This window comes from Callorhinus ursinus, unplaced genomic scaffold (assembly GCF_003265705.2).
Source record: "Callorhinus ursinus isolate GAN/ISIS: 27379988/994484 unplaced genomic scaffold, GSC_fseal_2.0 scaffold13, whole genome shotgun sequence".
NCBI classification, from domain to species: Eukaryota; Metazoa; Chordata; class Mammalia; order Carnivora; family Otariidae; genus Callorhinus; species Callorhinus ursinus.
The window spans coordinates 23,358,794-23,379,584 of NW_027397075.1; the positions used below are offsets into that span (position 1 = coordinate 23,358,794).

Below are 20,791 nucleotides of genomic sequence, written 5' to 3' on the forward strand. Positions count from 1 at the left end.
TATTGGTTACTTTCTTTATGGTTGTTATTAACAGCTTTATATATTTGGGTGCTCCCATGTTAAATATATAAATACTTAAAATTGCTGTGTTTTCTTGTAGATTATTCCTTTTATTGTTACATAGTGTCCTTCTTTGTCTCTTGTTACAGTTTTTGTTCTAAGTCTGTTTTGTCCTATATAAGTTTTGCCTCCCTCACTTTCTTTTGACATCGATTTGTGTGATAAATGATTCTCCATCCCTTCACTTTCAGTGTGCATGTGTCTGTAGGTCTAAAATGAGTCTCTTGTAGGCAGCATATGGATGGGTCTTGTTTTTCAAATCCATTCCCTTATCCTAAGCCTTTTGATTGGAGCTTTTAGTACATTTACATTCAAAGTAAGTATTGATAGGTGTGTACTTAATGCCCTTTTGTTACTTGTTTTATGGTTGTTTTTGTAGTTCTTCTCTGTACCTTTCTTCTCTTGCTCTCTTCTGCCATCATAAGTGGGCTGTCTTTAGTGTTATGCTTGGATTTCTTTCTCTTCAATCTTTACATATCTATTACTGATTTTTGATTTGTGGTTACCATCGTCTATATAGAGGAGTCTATAGTAAGGTGATGGTCATTTAAGTTTGAACCCATTCTTTACTCCTCTCCTCCCAATGTTTTTTTTTAATTTTTTATTGTTATATTAATCACCATACATTACATCATTAGTTCTTCATGTAGTGTTCCATGATTCATTCTTTGTGCATAACACCCAGTGCTCCACGCAGAATGTGCCCTCTTTAATACCCATCACCAGGCTAACCCATCCCCCCACCCTCCTCCCCTCTAGAACCCTCAGTTTCTTTTTCAGAGTCCATCGTCTCTCATGGTTCGTCTCCCCCTCCGACTTACTCCCCCTCATTCTTCCCCTCCTGCTAACTTCTTTTTTTTTTCTTAACATATATTGCACTATTTGTTTCAGAAGTACAGATCTGTGATTCTACAGTCTTGCACAATTCACAGCACTCACCATAGCACATACCCTACCCAATGTCTATCACCCAGACACCCCATCCCTCCCACCCCCCATCACTCCAGCAACACTCAGTTTGTTTCCTGAGATTAAGAATTCCTCATATCAGTGAGGTCATATGATACATGTCTTTCTCTGATTGACTTATTTCACTCAGCATAACACCCTCCAGTTCCATCCACATCGTTGCAAATGGCAAGCTCTCTTCCTTTTGATAGCTGCATAATATTCCATTGTGTATATATACCACATCTCCTTTATCCATTCATCTGTCGATGGACATCTTGGCTCTTTCCACACTTTGGCTATTGTGGACATTGCTGCTATAAACATCGGGGTGCACGTACCCCTTCGGATCCCTACATTTGTATCTTTGGGGTAAATACCCAGGAGTGCAATTGCTGGATCGTATGGTAGCTCTATTTTCAACTGTTTGAGGAACCTCCATACTGTTTTCCAGAGTGGTTGCACCAGCTTGCATTCCCACCAACAGTGTAGGAGGGTTCCCCTTTCTCCGCATCCCCGCCAACATCTGTCATTTCCTGACTTGTTAATTTTAGCCATTCTGACTGGTGTGAGGTGGTATCTCATCGAGGTTTTAATTTGGATTTCCCTGATGCCGAACGATGTTGAGCACTTTTTCATGTGTCTTTTGGCCATTTGGATGTCTTCTTTGGAAAAATGTGTGTTCATATCTGCTGCCCATTTCTTGACTGGATTATTTGTTCTTTGGGTGTTGAGTTTGATAAGTTCTTTATACATTTTGGATACTAGCCCTTTATCTGATATGTCATTTGCAAATATTTTCTCCCATTCTGTCGGGTGTCTTTTGGTTTTGTGGACTGTTTCTTTAGCTGTGCAAAAGCTTTTTATCTTGATGAAATCCCAAAAGTTCATTTTTGCCCTTGCTTCCCTTGCCTTTGGCGATGTTTCTAGGAAGAAGCTGCTGTGGCTGCGGTTGAAGAGATTGCTGCCTGTGTTCGTTAGGATTTTGATGGACTCCTGTCTCACGTTTAGGTCTTTCAACCATTTGGAGTCTATTTTTGTGTGTGCTCTAAGGAAATGTCCACTTTCATTCTTCTGCATGTGGCTGTCCAATTTTCCCAACACCATTTGTTGAAGAGACTGTCTTTATTCCATTGGACATTCTTTCCTGCTTTGTCAAAGATGAGTTGACCATAGAGTGGAGGGTCCATTTCTGGGCTCTCTATTCTGTTCCATTGATCTATGTGTCTGTTTTTGTGCCAGTACCATACTGTCTTGATGATGACAGCTTTGTAATAGAGCTAGAAGTCTGGAATTGTGATGCCGCCAGCTTTGCTTTGCTTTTTCAATATTCCTCTGGCTATTTGGGGTCTCTTCTGGTTCCATACAAATGTTAGGATTATTTGTTCCATTTCTTTGAAAAAAGTGGATGGTATTTTGATGGGGATTGCATTGAATGTGTAGATTGCTCTAGGTAGCATTGACATCTTCACAATGTTTGTTCTTCCAATCCGTGACCATGGAACGTTTTTCCATTTCTTTGTGTCTTCTTCAATTTCTTTCATGAGTATTTTGTAGTTTTCTGAGTACAGATCCTTGGCTCCTTGGTTAAATTTATTCCTAGGTATCTTATGGTTTCGGGTGCAATTGAAAATGGGATCGACTCCTTGATTTGTCTCTTCTGTCTTGTTGTTGGTGTATAGGAATGCCACTGATTTCTGTGCATTGATTTTATAGCCTGCTACTTGACTGAATTCCTGTATGAGTTCTAACAGTTTTGGGGTGGAGTCTTTTGGGTTTTCCACGTACAGTATCATATCATCTGCAAAGAGTGAGAGTTTGACTTCCTCTTTGCCGATTTGGATGCCTTTGATTTCTTCTTATTGTCTGATTACTGTGGCTAGGACTTCTAATACTATGTTGAATAGCAGTGGTTGGAGTGGGCATCTCTGCCGCATTCCTGACCTTAGGGGAAAAGCTCTCAGCTTTTCCCCATTGAGAATGATACTCGCTGTAGGTTTTTCATAGATGGCTTTTATGATATTGAGATACGTACCCTCTATCCCTATACTCTGAAGAGTTTTGATCAAGAAAGGATGCTGTGCTTTGTCAAATGCTTTTTCTGCATCTATTGAGAGGATCCTATGATTCTTGTTCTTTCTTTTGTTAATGTATTGTATCACGTTGATTGATTTGCGGATGTTGAACCAACCTTGCAGCCCAGGGATAAATCCCACTAGGTCATGGTGAATAATCCTTTTAATGTACTGTTGGATCCTATTGGCTAGTATTTTGGTGAGAATTTTTGCATCCATGTTCATCAAGGATATTGGTCTCTAATTCTCCTTTTTGATGGGGTCTTTGTCTGGTTTTGGGATCAAGGTAATGGTGGCCTCATAAAATGAGTTTGGAAGTTTTCCTTCCATTTGTATTTTTTGGAACAGTTTCAGGAGAATAGGTATCAATTCTTTAAATGTCTGATAGAATTCCCATGGGAAGCCATCTGGCCCTGGGCTTTTGTTTGTTGGGAGATTTTTGATGACTTCTTCAATTTCCTTAGTGGTTATAGGTCTGTTCAGGTTTTCTATTTCTTCCTGGTTCAGTTTTGGTAGTTGATACATCTCTAGGAATACATCCATTTCTTCCAGGTTATCTAATTTGCTGGCATTGAGTTGCTCATAATATGTTCTTATAATTGTTTGTATTTCTTTGGTGTTGGTTGTGATCTCTCCTCTTTCATTCATGATTTTGTTGATTTGGGTCCTTTCTCTTTTCTTTTTGATAAGTCTGGCCAGGGGTTTATCAATCTTGTTAATTCTTTCAAAGAACCAGCTCCTACTTTCGTTGATCTGTTCTACTGTTCTTTTGGTTTCTATTTCATTAATTTCTGCTCTGATCTTTATTATTTCTCTTCTCCTGCTGGGTTTAGGCTTTATTTGCTGTTCTTTCTCCAGCTCCTTTAGGTGTAGGGTTACGTTGTGTAGTTGAGACCTTTCTTGTTTCTTGAGAAAGGCTTGTATTGTTATATACTTTCCTCTCAGGACTGCCTTTGCTGCATCCCAAAGATTTTGAACAGTTGTGTTTTCATTTTCATTGGTTTCCATGAACTTTTTAAATTCTTTAATTTCCTGGTTGACCCATTCATTCTTTAGTAGGATGCTCTTTAGCCTCCACGTCTTTGAGTTCTTTCCGACTTTCCTCTTGTGATTGAGTTCTAGTTTCAAAGCATTGTGGTCTGAAAATATGCCGGGAATGATCCCAGTCTTTTGGTACCGGTTGAGACCTGATTGGTGACCTAGGATGTGATCAATTCTGGAGAATGTTCCATGGGCACTAGAGAAGATTGTGTATTCCGTTGCTTTGGGACGGAATGTTCTGAATATGTCTGTGAAGTCCATTTGGTCCAGTGTGTCATTTAAAGTCTTTATTTCCTTGTTGATATTTTGCTTAGATGATCTGTCCATTTCAGTCAGGGGGCTGTTAAAGTCCCCCACTATTATTGTATTGTCAATGTGTTTCTTCGCTTTTGTTATTAATTGCCTTATATAATTGTCTGCTCCCATGTTCGGGGCATAGATATTTACAATTGTTAGATCTTCTTGTTGGAAAGACCCTTTAAGTAGAATATAGTGTCCTTCCTCATCTCTTATTACAGTCTTTGTTTTAAAATCTAATTTGTCTGATATAAGGATTGCCAAGCCAGCTTTCTTTTGGTGTCCCATTAGCATGGTAAATGGTTTTCCACCCCCTCACTTTCAATCTGGGGGTCGCTTTGGGTCTAAAATGAATCTCTTGCAGACAGCGTATTGATGGGTCTTGTTTTTTAATCCAATCTGATAGCCTGTGTCTTTCGATTGGGGCATTTAGCCCATTTATATTCAGGGTAACTATTGAAAGGTATGAATTTAGTGCCATTGTATTGCCTGTAAGGTGACTGTGACTGTATATTGTTTGTGTTCCTTTCTGATCTATGCTGCTTTTAGGCTCTCTCTTTGCTTAGAGGACCCCTTTCAATAGTTCTTGTGGGGCTGGTTTCATGTTTGCAAATTCCTTTAGTTTTTGTTTGTCCTGGAAGCTTTTTATCTCTCCTTCAATTTTCAATGAGAGCCTAGCTGGATATAGTATTCTTGGCTGCATATTTTTCTCGTTTTTTGCTCTGAAGATATCACGCAGTCCTTTCTGGCCTGCCAGGTCTCTGTGGATAGGTCTGTTGCCAATCTAATATTTCTACCATTTTAGGTTACAGATCTCTTCTCCCGTGCTGCTTTCAGGATTTTCTCTTTGTCTCTGAGACTTGTAAGTTTTACTATTAGATGTCGGGGTGTTGACCTATTTTTATTGATTTTGAGAGGGGTTCTCTGTGCCTCCTGGATTTTGATGCCTGTTTCCTTCCCCACATTAGGGAAGTTCTGTGCTATAATTTGCTCCAATATACCTTCTGCCCCTCTCTCTCTTTCTTCTTCTGGGATCCCAATTATTCTAATGTTGTTTCATCTTATCATATCGCTTATCTCTCAAATTCTGCCCTCGTGATCCTGTAGTTGTTTCTCTCTCTTTCTCTCAGCCTCCTTATTTTCCATCATTTGGTCTTCTATATCACTGATTCTCTCCTCTGCCTCATTTATCCTAGCATTTAGTGCCCCCATTTTTGATTGCACCTCATCAATAGCCTTTTTGATTTCGATTTGGTTAGATTTTAGTTCTTTTATTTCTCCAGGAAGGGTTTCTCTAATAACTTCCACACTTTTTTCAAGCCCAGCTAGTATCTTTAAAGTCATGATTCTGAACTCTAGGTCTGACATCGTCCTAATGTCCGTATTGAGTACGTCCCTGGCTGACGGTACTATCTCTTGTTCTTTTTGAAGTGATTTTTTTTCGTCTTGTCATTTTGTCCAGAGTAGAATAGATAAATGAGAGAACAAAATGCTACCAGGTTAACAATGTCCACAGCAAATATACTCTAAACAAATCAGAAAAGACCTGAAACCAGGGGAAAAGAAAGGGAAAGAAGGAAAAAAGAAAGAAAAAAAAAGAAAAAGATAAAAACAAAAACAGAACAATACAAAAAAAACAGAATATGATCAAATATGATCAGGCTAGTGCATAGATCAGTGCCACACACTAGATTTTGGGCGTATTTTGGTCTGTTAGAAAAAAGTGCCTCCTAAAATTTTAAAGGAAGAAAGACTTATATATGTACAAAATAAGGGTTGATACAATTAAGGGATGTGAAATGACTGTAAAGATGAAAATTATAAAAGATTTTATAAAAGAGATTGATAAGAAGTTGTTTGAAAAAAGAAAAAAGATTTAAAAAAAAGAAAAAGAAAAACGAAAGAAAAAAAAAGTAGAGACTGTGATCAGGCAAGAGACTAGAACAAAGCCATACACTAGTGATTTAGGATATATTTTGATCTGTTAGAAGAAACTGTATCTCAAAATTTTAAAGAGAGAACAATTTATATATATATGCCAAAAATAAGGGTTACTACTATGAAGGGATAAAATATGACTCTAAAAATGAAAAATAAAAAATGTTTTTTTTAAAGGGATTGATAAGATGTTGGTTGAAAAAGGGAAAAAGAAAAATTTTAAAAAAAAAGTTAAAAAAATTAACTTTGAAAAACTAATGAATCATGGTAAAAAAAGCCATGAATTCTATGTGCAGTATTCCCCTAGCGCTGGAGTTCTCCCGTTCTCCTTGATGGGTAAACGTGGTCTTGCTTGCTGGCTGTTCCTGCTGATCTTCTGGGGGAGTGGCCTGTTGCTTTGGTTCCCAAATGTCTTTGCCGAGGTGGAATTGCCCTGCCCTTGTCGGTCCGGGCTAAGCAAGCTTCTCGGGTTTGCTCTCAGGAGCTTTTGTTCCCTGCAAGCTCTGGTACAGCTTTGGAGGACCAGGGTAAAAATGGTGGCCTCCCACTCTCTGCCCGGAGGAGCTGAGAACTCGGAGCCCCGCTCCTCAGTGCGCCCCCAGAGAAAAGCAGTCACTCACTCCCGTCTCCCTGGTCTCCGGCCGCACTCTGTGCTCACCCGGCCTATGACCGAGCATTTTTATCTCTGGCACCCGACCCCGTGTGGAGTCTCCAAACCCAGCAGATCCCTGCGGTGCGCTCCTGCGCCGCTCCTCCCGGGGGAGGGAGGGGAGTCTCCCCAGCTCTGCCGCTTGTTGGGTCCCTGCTGGAAGAGCAGTGGCCCGACTGTGTTGCCGATCATGTTTATGGCAACCCCGAGCTGAGAGCCCGCGCCTCGGCTCCATCTCTGCAGCCGGCTTCCCCGCTCCGATACCTTGGAGCTCTGCCCTGGTCATTCTGTGACCCCAAGGGTCCTGAGACCACACTGTCCCACGAGGGTTCCACCCCCCGCTTAGCCACTGGAGCGACGTCCCTCAGCAGAGCCGACTTCTAAAAGTTCCGATTTTGTGCTCTGCGGCTCTAGCACTTGCCAGTAGCGGCCGATGGAGGCCCCCTCCCCCGCCGTCTATCCTCCCGAATATCGCCTTGGATTCACTTCTCGGCACGTCCTACCTTCCAGTAAGTGGTCGCTTCTCTGTTTCAGAGAGTTGTTGCTACTCTCTTCTTCGGTCCCCTGTTGAGTTCGTAGGTGTTCAGAATGGTTTGATCCGTATTCAGCTGAATTCCTGAGACCAGACGAAATCCAGGTCTCCTACTCCTCCGCCATCTTGCTCCGCCCCCCTCCTCCTCCGCATGTTTTAAGAATATTGTGTCAGGGGCGCCTGGGTGGCTCAGTCGTTAAGCGTCTGCCTTCGGCTCAGGTCATGATCCTGGGGTCCTGGGATCGAGCCCCACATCGGGCTCCCTGCTTGGCGGGAAGCCTGCTTCTCCCTCTTCCACTCCCCCTGCTTGTGTTCCCTCTCTAGCTGTGTCTCTCTCTGTCAAATAAATAAATAAAATCTTTAAAAAAAAAAAAAAGAATATTGTGTCATAATTTCCACACTTTTATTTTGTGAGTTCCTTGACTGATTTTTATAGATATACTTATTTTTACTGCTTTTTTATTTCCTACTTTTCTTACTCTTACTTATAGTTTTTTCTTTCCACTCAAGGAGTCCCCTGTAACATTTCTTGTAGGGCTGGTTTTGTGGTCATGAATTCCTTTAACTTTTGTTTGTCTGGTAAATTCTAGCTTTCCTTCTATTCTTAATGATAGCCTTGCTGGATAAAATATTCTTGGCTGCAGATTTTTTCCTCTCAGCACTTTGAATATATCATGCTGCTCTCTTCTTGCCTGCAAACTTTCTGGTGAAAAATCAGCTGATAGTCTTATGGGGTTTCCCTTGTATGGAAGTTTTCTTTTCTCTTGCTGCTTTTAAAATTCTCTATCACTACTTTCTGCCATTTTAATTACTATATGTCTTGGTGTGGACCTCCTTTCATTTTACTGCGGAATCTCTGTGCCTCTTAGAACTGGATTTTTGTTTCCATCCATAGATTCAGAAAATTTTCAGCTATTATTTTTTCAACTAAATTTTCTCTCTCTTCTCATTCTGGGATCCCTATAGTGAGAATTTATTATGCTTGACGATGTTGCTGAGTTTCCTAAGTTGTTCTCATTTTGCATAGTTTTTTTCTCTCTCCTCCATACTCTGTCCTCCAGGTCATTGTTCCATTCTTCTGCTTCCTCCAGTTTACTATCTATTCCATCAAGTGTATTTTAAATTTCATTTATGAGTTCTTCATTTCTGACTGATTCTTTTTTATGTTTTCTATCTTTTGTTAAGAATCTCACTTATGCCCTCCACTCTTCTCAAGTCCTGTGAGTATCCTTATGAAAATTACTTTAAATTGTCTATCAGGCAGATTACTTTTTCTGTTTTGTTTAGTTCTTTTGCTGTGGTTTTGTCCTGTTCTTTCATGTGGGACATATTCCTGTGTCTCCTCATTTTGTCTAACTCTCTGTGTCTGTTTCTCTTTGTTAGGAAATTCAGCTACATCTCCTGCTCTTGAAAGTAGTGGCTTTATGAAGAAGAGGTCCTGTGATTCCCTGCAGTGCAATCCCTGTTCCCTGGAATCTGATGCTTCAGGGGTGTCTCCTATGTGTGTTGCATGCATCCTACTCTTGAGTCTGAGCTGCTTTTTTCTTCATTCCTGTTGTCTGCAGTGGCTTTCTTTGCCTATTGTGGGCAGGGTTTGTTCCCTGTGGTCTTAGGGGGCCAATCTGGGACCCCCTTGGGCTGGAGGTGAGTCAGATCACATATTCACCAGAGATGCAGTACCCCTGAACTATAGGGCACTTTCCTTGTGTTGTCCCCTGAGAAGCTTTTGTTGGTGGGCAGGGCCGCAGTGTGCCTGGTGTGTGTGGCTGTCTTTCCCTGTTCCCAGGGCAGGAGTCACTTTGTAGTGGTGGTAACCCCTGTGGGGGCTGCTTGTACACTGCCAGGCTTGTGGCACCAATTTAGATAGGCTCTGGCCAAGAGCATATTGGATGGGGAAGATCCACAAAGTGCATGGGGTGGGAGGTCCCGTGTTAGCAAGTTTTGCTCTGGTCCTCTGGGGGAGGGGATCTGCATTGCTGGGCAGGTCTGCCTGGAGGGAGTGGACCTGCCAGATCATGTGGGTTGGGGTGCATTGTAAGCAAGTTAGGTATTGAGCATGGGTACTGTGCTGGTTCCTGCAGGTGACTGTGTGTTTATACTGTGGGGGGTGGGGGAGGCAGATACATGGCACCTGCCAGGTCCTTTGTTCCTGGAGCGGTCTCCCAAGGATCTCTGTCCCTCTAGCACATGCTCTGAGATTAGTAAACAAATCTCCCTCCCATATGCCCCAGGTGTTTTTCAAACTGCTCCTTCTATGCTGGGCTGTTTTTTTTGTGCTGTCTCTTTAAGGGTAGGGACTCAGCTTCCTCTAACCTTCCTGGCTCTCCCAAAATCGAGCCAGCTGGATTATTAAGTTTCCAGGTTTTAAGACCTGGTGGTTGTAAGAACTCAAGGAATTCGGCCCCTCTGATTTTAAAAGCCAAATGTTTATGGGGATTTGTCTTCCCCCTACAGGCTCCCTGACATGAGGGTCTGTTGCTCACCCCTCTCCAGGCCTGCAGGTCCTTCCCTCCCACAAACAGTCCTGCTGTCCATGTAGCTCCCCACGGTATCTCCGTCCTTCCTACCTCTTCTACCTTTAGTTGTGGAATTCATTCTGGCAGTCTTCGGGGAGAGTTATCTTGTTGTATCCATGGGACAAGGTGAGCTTAGGGTCCTCCTACTCCACCATCTTCCCCAGAAGTCCTCTCTCTTTCTTTTTTTGTCTTCATCCTTCCCGTGTTTCTTTCTCCCCTGATTATTTTTTTCCTTTCTGGGCCCATATCTGGAAATATTGAGCCAAGGAAAATGTGCCTTCCTGCCACCAGATTGTCTTGTTGAGGTGGACTGACAGGTAGAGTGTAAAACAAGGAGGGGGCATAGGAAAGCTGCCACTCATATCTTCCCCTCTTCTCTGGACAAGATTGGGATTGTGACCACCCGTCCAGGGTGGCCTCTGCTCTCTGATGTAAGTCTGCCTTTCCCCGCCAAGACCCAAGGTGTGCTGTGCAGACCTTCCAGGGTAAGCCCACTACCTAATCTAGTGTGAAATGCACATGAGCTCAGACGAACCTGAGTTTACATCCCAGCTCTGTAGCATTCCGTCTAGCCAGATGACACCTGGCCCCTGCGAGGCTTGTTATCTTCATCCTTTGTTCGTTGATGGTGATGTGTAAGGTTAAGTGTGAAAGTACTCTTAAACTGTAATATGCAGACAAAGGATAATAGCTACAGTGATAATACTTCCTCTACTGCCCTACTACCTCTCTCCAAGAAGAAAGCTATAGTTGCTTTTCACTTAATACCGTTATAGGCCTGGAATTAATGAGGCTGTAGTCTGAACTTTCTGGATTTATGGAAACAGGGATCTGTTGCCTACTCAGAGGCACCATCATGTTCTCTGCAGCTGTTTCTTCAGAAGTCAATTTAAAAGTTAATGCAAATGAAACATCTAGTGACAAAAAATATGAAAGTATTCAAAAACTGAAAGAGACATCAAAAGAACAAAGGAGACAATTCATAGGAGCCTGTGCTTGCAGTATACGCAACAATGCGAGCATCACAACAAATAATGGCAGAATAGATTACACTTTAAATGTAAAAAGTGAATCTATGAGTCCATACTAATAAATCAACATTTAAAAAAAATTAAAAAAGTGTGATAGGAGAAGGAAAAGCTTTTCCTGGCAGAATAATACCAAATAACAAATATAACATTAATGATAGAAAGTTATCAACAAGATAGATTCAGTCAAGAATCAGAAATGGATGTATGACAGATCAGTGAGTGAAATGTTAGGTGATAGGATATTTACAGGTACCTCTGTACCAGTTACTTATTACTTATAGAGGGAAGAAAGGTACTGTTTAGTGGAGAAATCTGGCAGATACTCCCTTCCCCAAGGGACCAAACTTAGCATCTCCAGTAGTGGGACAACCCAGTATCATGTGTCACCTCATACGATGTACTTTGAAGGACACATTACCTAGGTAGCGTTCCTGGCAAAAATATTTAACCTAAAGCTAACCATGAGGCAACAGTCAAGCAAATCAAATCCAGAAATATTTAGCAAAACAACTGGCCTGGGCTCTTCTAAATTATCAACATCAAGGAAAACAAACAAAACTAAAAAAAGGCTAGGGAATTGTCCTAAAGAGACCTGACAGCTAAATGCAATGAGTGAACATTATTAAGTGGATCTTGGATCCTAAAAAAAAAAAAAAAAGAAAGAAAGAAAGAAAAGAGAAAAAAGGAAAAAGGAAAAAAAAGTGGGATAAAGGACCTTATTGGGACACCTGGGGAAATTTGAATATTGGTAATAGCTCTATGTTAATGTTAAATTTCCTGTGTGATAATTGTTTTCATTTATTTAGAAACATGGCTTCCTTGTTAGAAATACATGCTGAAGATTCAGAGATAAATTATCCTGATGTCTACAGCTTATTCTCAAATGGTTTTCTAAAATGTATGTGTGTGTGTGTAATATTACATATGTATACATAACTTTCTTTCTTGCAACGAATATATTCAGTCACACTGTACTCGTCTAACAACTTTTCTGTGGATTTGAAATTTTTTCAAGATAAAAAGTTGGCCAAAATTTATTAAAACAATTAATAGTTACTTTACTAATTACTTTAATAGTCAATAGTATTAATCCCTATGCCGGATTAAGAATTACCAGGACACAGTTAGCCCGCCAGACCTCACTGATATCTTTACTGCCATCTTTCACAAGTAAACTCACCCTGACCCAAATTCTTGGGGAAAAAAATGAAACCTATATCTCAGCTGCATTAAAGCAAACTGACTTAGATTTGTATCAATTATTATTTTCATGTCCAGAGGTGGCCAGTCGATGCCAGAGACTCTAGTATCTAGTATCTAGTATCTTTGGGAAGGTCAACTTCTGCCTTGTCAGTCCTGGGCTTTAATTACAGCCAGGTGACCCCCAAACCAGAGAACAAAATCCACATCATTTTACTTTGAGTCCACATCTAATTGCATTGATGAACTAAGGCTCTGTGCTCAATTTCATTGATTAATGCCATCAGATAGCTAACAGGTGTGCAGTAAAAGTCACTGAATTGACCAGCCATGCACCTACATATATAATCAAGTCCTAGTAAGTGCTCCATTGCAGTAGGCAATGAAAATAGATTCACTATAAATGTCATGTAGGTCCTAGTTTATAAGCCTCCTTTGAGCCAATATAGGTAGAATCTTTGTAGTAACTGTGCTATATCAGTTTGAGAACCTCAAGAAATTTTTAATTAATTATAAGTTTTCAGACCATGTGACTTGAAAAAAAATCTGTCTTTAATTTAGTTCTTACTATGAAGCTGGCTCTGAGCAAAGCATTTCACAGAGATTATCTCCTGTAAACTTCTTCATAACTCTTTTCTTCAGAAACAGAAACATATTTGAAGAGGTTAATCATTTGTCTGAGGTCACACAGTGAATAACTGGCAGAGCTGGATTTTTTCTACCTTATAATGAATCATTTACTCTTAATTATTTCTCTATAATATTTCCAAAATCAAGTGGGAAAAAATATGTGTGTGTGTGTATAAACATTCTTGCATTTGCCAGCGTATACACACGTTTTAAAGCTAGCAAATGCAGGGACTATATTTTTTAGTAGCTTAAGTGGAGGGAAACTGTAGATAGTTCTTTAAGAAGGTAAAATATGTTTCTGGATTGAAAAAAATTTTGATGATCACATTAAGTTTGGAGAATAAATACATACTATTAATAAGAACAGCTAGAGTTCTATTTTAAAATCTATTAACAAATGTAAAATGTATTTTTAAAAATGTATTTATTCCACTTGAGCTCCCTGGACTCACGGTTCAAATCATTTGTAGTTTATCTCAAAGTACCATAAAAAGAGGCACAGAAAGGTTTTTTGCTGTACTGTGTCTTTGTATATTCAGCTTTCCCCCTTGTTGTTAGGTGTCAGAAATAGTGCTGCAGACTTTGGGCATAGTTCTGTTAGGGTGAAAGCAGGCATTCCAGGGATTGGCCCAAAGGTGAATTTTAATGAGGTCTGCCTCTTCTCCTTGCTTGCCAAGGAAGAGAAGAGGGAGGGCTGTCAGTGCATGGAAATGAGTTCTGCATGTATGCTAATTAGATTGAGGCCCTGGAGAGCAGCCAGCTGTTGGCCGTTAAAGGAAATAAAATGATAGGTCACAGAAATAAGTCATTTCAAAGCCGATTTCTAGAGGCGGCTTCTAGCCGGGCATGGGAGACCAGCGCTGTGTCACAGAGGAGTCATCATGGTCCCCAGGTCATGTGGAGGGGAGAAGTGGGGAGGTGACCAGGGTCCTTGTGCAGGGGCTTTCCCTGGAATTCGTTACCCACGCGCCGGTGTGTCCGCCGACCTGGGATGGTGTCTCTATTTTTATTCTTAGTATGAAATCATAATTGACTTTGATACTCGGTAAGAAACAAATAATGATGATAACTTTGGATCTCCCTTGACTCCTAGGCAGTTTCCCTCCTCCTCTTCCGGTCTTTCCAGGCCTTTCTTCTTGTGTAGCTCACCTGGCCCACTTTTTCTACCAAGCAGAAGTGATTAGATATTTCCTGTAACTGGCTTTGTCCCAATTCTCTTCTCTTGAAAATCTCTCTTGGTAATCCTACCCACTTCTAAGGCTTCAGTAATGGGAAGAAAAATCTTATTAGGAAGAAGAGTAGATGATGCACATCAGCCGAGGAAAATGAGGAGAAGGTGGAGAAGAACAAAAGCCTCTATTTGGGGATCTCAGAATTGCGATTGGGGGAGCACAGATTCCAGAGGAACCAGAAAAGTATCGTGATCACGTGGTGAAAGCAAAAGGTTTTTATGAGAAAGAAGGAGAAGTTAATTCCATGATTTAGATAGAAAGAAAAAAATCCCAAAAACCTGTTAATTTGGTGTTGACTGGTGGCGCCACTTCAGATTATCAGCTTATTGATGATTTTATTGGTGCTATCAAATGAAAGTGTCCCTGACACATATTAATTCACTTCACTGTCCTCACGTGATCCAAACGCCAGTTGCTCTGTTGAAATTTTATGAGCAACTGCTCGTAAAACGGTCACTGGCTGTGGCCCAGTTCAAGGGTTCGTTAGTTGGAAAGGGAAATGGAACTTTGAAATGGAGGCTTTTTTTTTTAAGATTTTATTTATTTATTTGAGAGAGAGAGAGAGCTCGAGCGAGCAGGGGGAGGGGCAGAGGGAGAGGGGGAAGCAGACTCCCTGCTGGGCAGGGAGCCTGATGCCAGTCTCGATCCCGGGACCCTGAGATCCTGACCTGAGCCAAAGGCAGATGCTTAACTGACTGAGCTACCCAGGCGCCCCGAAATGGAGTCTCTTGTGTGCAGAAATTTTATATAATTCCACATACGTTATCAGGCTGGGGAATGCTCTGTAACCCTTCTGTGCCACCATAGACTTTAGCACTCTGGGGCAGCCTGATGAGGGTGTAGCGCTCTGATAAACCCTTCCTTGAATAATGCTTTTATTTTTAATTAATTAATTTTTAAAAGCTTTTATTTTTAAGTAATCTCTACCCCCAACATGGGGCTTGAAACTCCAGCCCCAACATCAAGAGTTGCGTGCTCTACCGACTGAGCCAGCAAGGCGCCCTGAACAATGTTTTTTCTAAATGCATAAATTAAACACATGGGATTTCAACCAATAATGTTGAAATAAATTTATCAAAATATTTTTCAAAAAATCTGTGAAGGAGTACGGTATATTGTGCACTACTTATTCATGAAATAACAAGATCTGACGACCCCCAGAATTTCAAAGCAGTGCTGAGTACTTGGAGATGTTGGCAGTAACTTTACCAGATTGTCCCTGGTGACAGACTCACAAGTGCTTCTAATATTCCTGTGGGGTTTTGCCTGTCTTAGCAAATGAAGAGAATGTTAAATTTCAGTTAGAGAGCAGGGAAAGTAAAGATCAAGCTCAGAGAGTCCTGTGAATTCCATCCAAGGATCCAAGGGAAAGAACACCTGGTCTAAAGATTTCTAGAAGAGATTGGAAATCCTCTTTTGTCTGCCTGCCAGGAGCCGCAGGGCGCACCATGAGGAAGGTGATGGAGCAGAGCCAGGGACAGGTGGGCAGTTACTCCACATCCCTCATCCCGTCTGTTCCGTTTGTCTGGGCTTCTTGAGTCTCCTCCTGTCTTCCTCAGCACCCCTGTTAAACTGCAGTGAAATTGAAGCTAGTCACTTCTCTTTGTCAGCAGCTGTTGTGTTTCGTTTTGTTTGTTGGAGGGCTTCTCTCTGGTTTTATTTCTAAATATAGCCTCTAGGGGAACCTGGGTGGCTCAGTCAGTTGAGCATCCAGCTCTTGGTTTTGGGTCAGGTCATGATCTCAGGGTTCTGGGATCGAACCCCATGTCAGGCTCTGCACTCAGCACGGAGTCTGCTTGAGGATTCTCTCCCTCTCCCTTTTCCTCTGCCCTTCCCCCTGCTCTCTGTCTCTCTCTAAAATAAATGGATGAATCTTAAAAAAAAAAAAAGTAAATATAGTCTTATAGGGGAGGCTGAAACTGCTCATTATCTGGGGTCTTTCCGTCACGCTTCTATTAACACAGACAATTGGGCTTTACATGTGGATAGAAGTTAAAAATATCCAACTTCAACCTCTGTCAAAGGTTATGAAGTAGATTTTAAAAAATCCCCTCTCTCCACCTTTTTAACCTCGTCTCACCTTGGCCTCCCAAACACTGCATTCTCCTGGATTTCTCTCGCCTCCCTGCCTCTGTGTTGGTCCCTTCTGAATCCCTATCTGTTTCACACTCTACCAACCAGAGAAATGTAGTCATGCCCCCCATGTTAGGCTTTAGGCTAGTTTTCTCTTCATTTCTCCCCTTTGATGATCTCTCCCAACCCTTGGTCTACATCCTTTCCCATGTTCCTCATCTGTTTTAGTAGACCCCACCCCCCTCCATCTTTCCAGTAGTTCTGATTTCAGGGAATCTCAGCAGAGATTCTTTGGATACTTCCTGTGCCCTGAGCAATAGGTTAGGCACTACGGCTACAATACTGAGCCAGTGGAGCTGGTCCCTGCCTTCCTGCACCCCATAACCTATCAGGGAAAGTCAGCCTTGAACAAATAATTTTAAGAGAGGGAAAAGGATGCAGGGGGAGTAACAGGTCATGCAGGGCTTGGTAATAAGGGAGAGCTAGCCTAGTTGGGGAGATAGGGAAGTCTCTCAGAAGAAGTAATGTTTAAACTAGGACCTTGTAAGTTAATTGAGAGATAGTAGTGTAGGGATGGTGATTGGGAAGATCCACATGAAATGCCAAAGTCTGGAGAAAATAGCAGGGAAGGAGCGAAAGATGTCTGGTGTGCTTTGGTGTAAAATTGAAAGAGGGTGATGGGGTTCAGTGAGGCTACGAGGAGGCAGGACTGGACTGGTACACACTTGCCAACCATCTTACGGGGTTGGGCGGACATCATCCTAAGGACAGTGGGGAAGCCCATAGGAGGTGTTCATCAAGCAGCAGAGTGCTTAGGTTTACATTCTTAAATGATTAACACAAGTACAGTATGGAACATGGTTGGGAGGGGCAAGAATCCACGCAAGGAGACCATGAGAGATGGTTATCGTCGCCCCCTTAAGAGATGATGTGTCGACCCTGCAGGAAAATCTGTCACCCTTGACTCCTGCCTGATCGTCCTTCACCTTCCCCTCAAGCCCATCAAACACTGAATCTTTTCAGATTTCGTTCCTAAAACCGTGTTGCCTGCACGCCTCTTTTTATTCCCACTGATTGAACTCAGACTTCTCATTTTCCTTCCTGAGCTGGCACAGTCATGTCCACTCTCCACCAGCTCCACTTCATTTCTGGGTCTCCTTTTCTCCTTCCGGTGGCATGCAACGTGCCTGAAGGTGAGCCCCTGGGGTACTTGGCTGCTCCCAAATGCACCAAACAAAGCCCAAGCTCCTCTTCCTGGCTTACAGCCACAGTGTGGTCCCTGCTGGTGCTGTCTGCCCTCTCTGCCAAGGCAAGCTCCTGTCCCTTCCACCTCACCCCCTCCTGGGCTCACCTCACAAATAGCCGAGGACACTGTTGGGCAGGCTCCTTCCTCTACCTAGAACTCCTGTCTCTTCCAGCTCACCCATAGACGCATTTCAAGTCCCACCTCCACCGAATTCCACATGCCCCCAAGCCCCAGGCCCCAACCAGAATCAATCTCTCCTTCCTGCCCATGCACAGTGGTACTTCGGGTGATACATTATCTACTCTAATTGAACTTCTTAGTCTCGTTTCACCATGGCATGGAGTCTACCTACTGTTTGAATTATTATGTGTGAGATAGGCTGTCTCTCTGAATTGTAAATTCCAGAGGACTAGGGAGATTTGTTACAGTCATTTCCATGCTGCCTGTCCTGTGCTTATCAGACCTCAGCAAATGTTAAACTTGATTGTGGATGGTGTCAGGGTGATCAGATCTTGTGGATGTCTCCGGGTCACATACCCAACCCCGTTTTGGCTGTGATAGTCATCAAATGCACAAGAACATTTTACCAAGACTATTGCTTTTGTTTCTAAAAGTGCTAAATGGGACAAGTCTCATTAGGAGAAACAGCTAACAATTTTAGTGAGGAGTGCTGGGTTCTGTGTTGAAAGCTAAAATTCATTCTGTAGTATTTCTTGAGCCCTAATTATGCATCCAGCACTAGGGAGGCATAGCTGTAAATGAAACGGATCTCTGTTCTGGAAGCATTTACAGGTGTGCAGTTTTCCATGAAGAGTTACAGGAGAATTTACATTTCCAAAACTGGGGGGAAAATAGTTCATTCTTCTAATAAAACATTATGTGTCCCCTGGCTAACTCAGGAGGGAAAAACCACAGTCTTCACCTCCATACCCAGCTGGGCCAGGGGCAGTGTATGTGTTGTAGGTATACAAGGAAGTATCAAAAGACAAAACACATTCATTGGGATATTTTTGTGGTATTTTATTTAAGGTTTGATTATTGCAATTATTTTATCCATTCTTTATCTCCCACTTTACTGAAACCCTGCAACAGGTAGGTTTTAAATATTTCCTCATATCATTTTATGCTTTTGGCTGCAAAGCATCAATGGATGTTAAGCAACAATAATAGTACATACTATTTTTATTTTCTAGTAGTAAAAAAAACTCATAATATTTCAGTTTCTAAATTAGTTCTATATACGCCCAACATTGTCCTAGAAACTGGAGGTATGCAAAACGTAACTTATGGCCTAAAGTAGCTCACAGAAGTGCTATTGTATATAAGAATTGCATTGCTATAGGAAAAAAGGAATGTATTACTAGAGGAAGATGCTTGTGTAGGAAGCTCTGAATTTTTCTTTCAAGGCTAGTTTGAAACTGGACATTAGGAACATATACTATGATTTTCTGAAATATGAACAAATCTGGGGAAAACCAGAGCAGCTAAACTCTCAGAACTGGGAAGGTTAGCAGAGGGGAAATCTAAGAGACCTTTGGTGGAAAATGTAAATAATGAGGAACATATATATTCAAAAAGAGTAAAGAGGATGTTCCAGATGTCTCTGTATGCATGTATAAAGATCTGTGGCTTCAAATTTGACTAGATTTTGTTTGTTTGTTTTTCAAAATCTTTTCTAAGAATTGCCCTGGTGGAAAATATTCCTGAAGGCCTTAACTATTCAGAAAACGCACCATTTCACTTATCACTTTTCCAAGGCTGGATGAACTTACTCAACATGGCCAAAAAGTCTGTTGACATAGTGTCTTCCCATTGGGATCTCAACCACAGTCATCCATCAGCATGTCAGGTAAGCTGCATCTTCTGTGTGTGTGATGATTTTACTTATGTGCATCTCCCACGCCTTTGGTTTCTGGCCTTCACTTCTTGAGTTCAAGGTCTGTTTTTTAGTCTACCTCCACCCACAGTACCTGTACATCATTACATTCATGTGTATGTGCCATTGTTGATCATGTGTTGCTCAGCTCCTGCTAGAATGCCAGGTTTTCAAGGGCAAACTCATGTTTCATCTGTGCGTATGGTAGGCTCTCTAACAGCATTGCTGATGTGGACCACTTCAGGGGGCGCCATTCACACCATGGTATCTGTGGACAGCACACCCCAGAATTCTGCTTTGCTCCACCTGCATGCTTGTAGAGCGAACCCTGTGCCTGCTTGCTGGGGCATTTATTTGGTTAATGGGTGTCATAATTCACCTTGAGGATCCAGAGCCAACTTTTTTCTTTAATAGTGGAATCAAACTTCCCAGTATAGTTGTATATTCTTGTCTGTGTCCTATTTGACTGAAGAGGAGAGAGAAATGTGCTAATTTACAAGAACAGCTTTTAGAAATCTGATGAAATGATCTAAATGAATTCTGAATGAAATGTCATGGAGATAGGAAAGTGATCCTGGTCATCTTTAGGAGTTTTTTGTTTTATTTCTTGTTATTTTGTGTCGTAATGACCACTATAGCGCTGAGCCGCCCAGGCTGTTCTACCCAAGTATATGACCACTGGCCTGCACTTACATATCCTGTCTGGTCAAGGATAAAATCAGTTTTGTCACCATATATAAAATGTGTTGGCATTAAGCCTATAGTCACTACCTCATTGGTGCTTTGAAATCTTTTATTCAGTTGTACTATTTTAAAATCAAAGGATACCAGAAAATAGATAAAAACAAAGAAACAAAACCCACAAAGGCCGTGCTGAAGAAGAAAATAAATTTACTAATTGTTTTCTGCACTTTTCTGCCTCTCCTGTTTACACAGGTAGGTCAGGTATTTGCTGCTGCATAGATCATTCCAAAACTTAGTGGGATCAAAAATAATAATCATTTAGTCATGATTCTGGGTGGGGTTTAGCAGAGAGAACTTGTCTCTGATCCACATAGCGTTGTTTGGGGTGGCTGGAATGTCTGAGCCTCTCTCTGCATATGTCTCTCATCATTCAATAAATGAGCCTGAATACTTTAAGGGGTGGTTATATCGTTAAAGCCAAAAGCAGAAAGTATGAGGCCTTTTAAGATGTGGGCTCTGGGATCACAGCTGCTTCAACCCTATTCTGTTGCTCTAAGCAAGTCACAATCCAAGATGGGAGGAGTGGCATCTATACGGGAATAAGGAAGATTTTTGGCAGGCATCTTTGGAAATTATATATCATAGTCCACTCTGGCCATAGCAATCCATATCTCTTCCACATAGCAATCCATATCTCTTCCACATATGAAATACCGCCCCCCCCATTACAGCAAAGCCTCGAAGTTCAGGATCTCCTCATCTG

General features: G+C 41.6%; 1 protein-coding gene across 3 annotated transcripts in view; it reads left to right on the forward strand.

Annotated features, from left to right (window-relative positions):
- PLD5 (phospholipase D family member 5) overlaps positions 1-20,791 on the forward strand; it is a 405,908-nt gene that overhangs the window by 202,375 nt on the left and 182,742 nt on the right. For 2 of the 3 annotated variants that reach the window (XM_025878059.2, XM_073899910.1), the window contains exon 3: positions 19,149-19,317. In XM_025878059.2, the coding sequence (XP_025733844.1) occupies positions 19,149-19,317 (169 nt within the window). Of the gene's footprint in view, positions 1-19,148; positions 19,318-20,791 lie in introns of those variants that run through there. The other variant, XM_073899911.1, reaches the window with a different exon arrangement.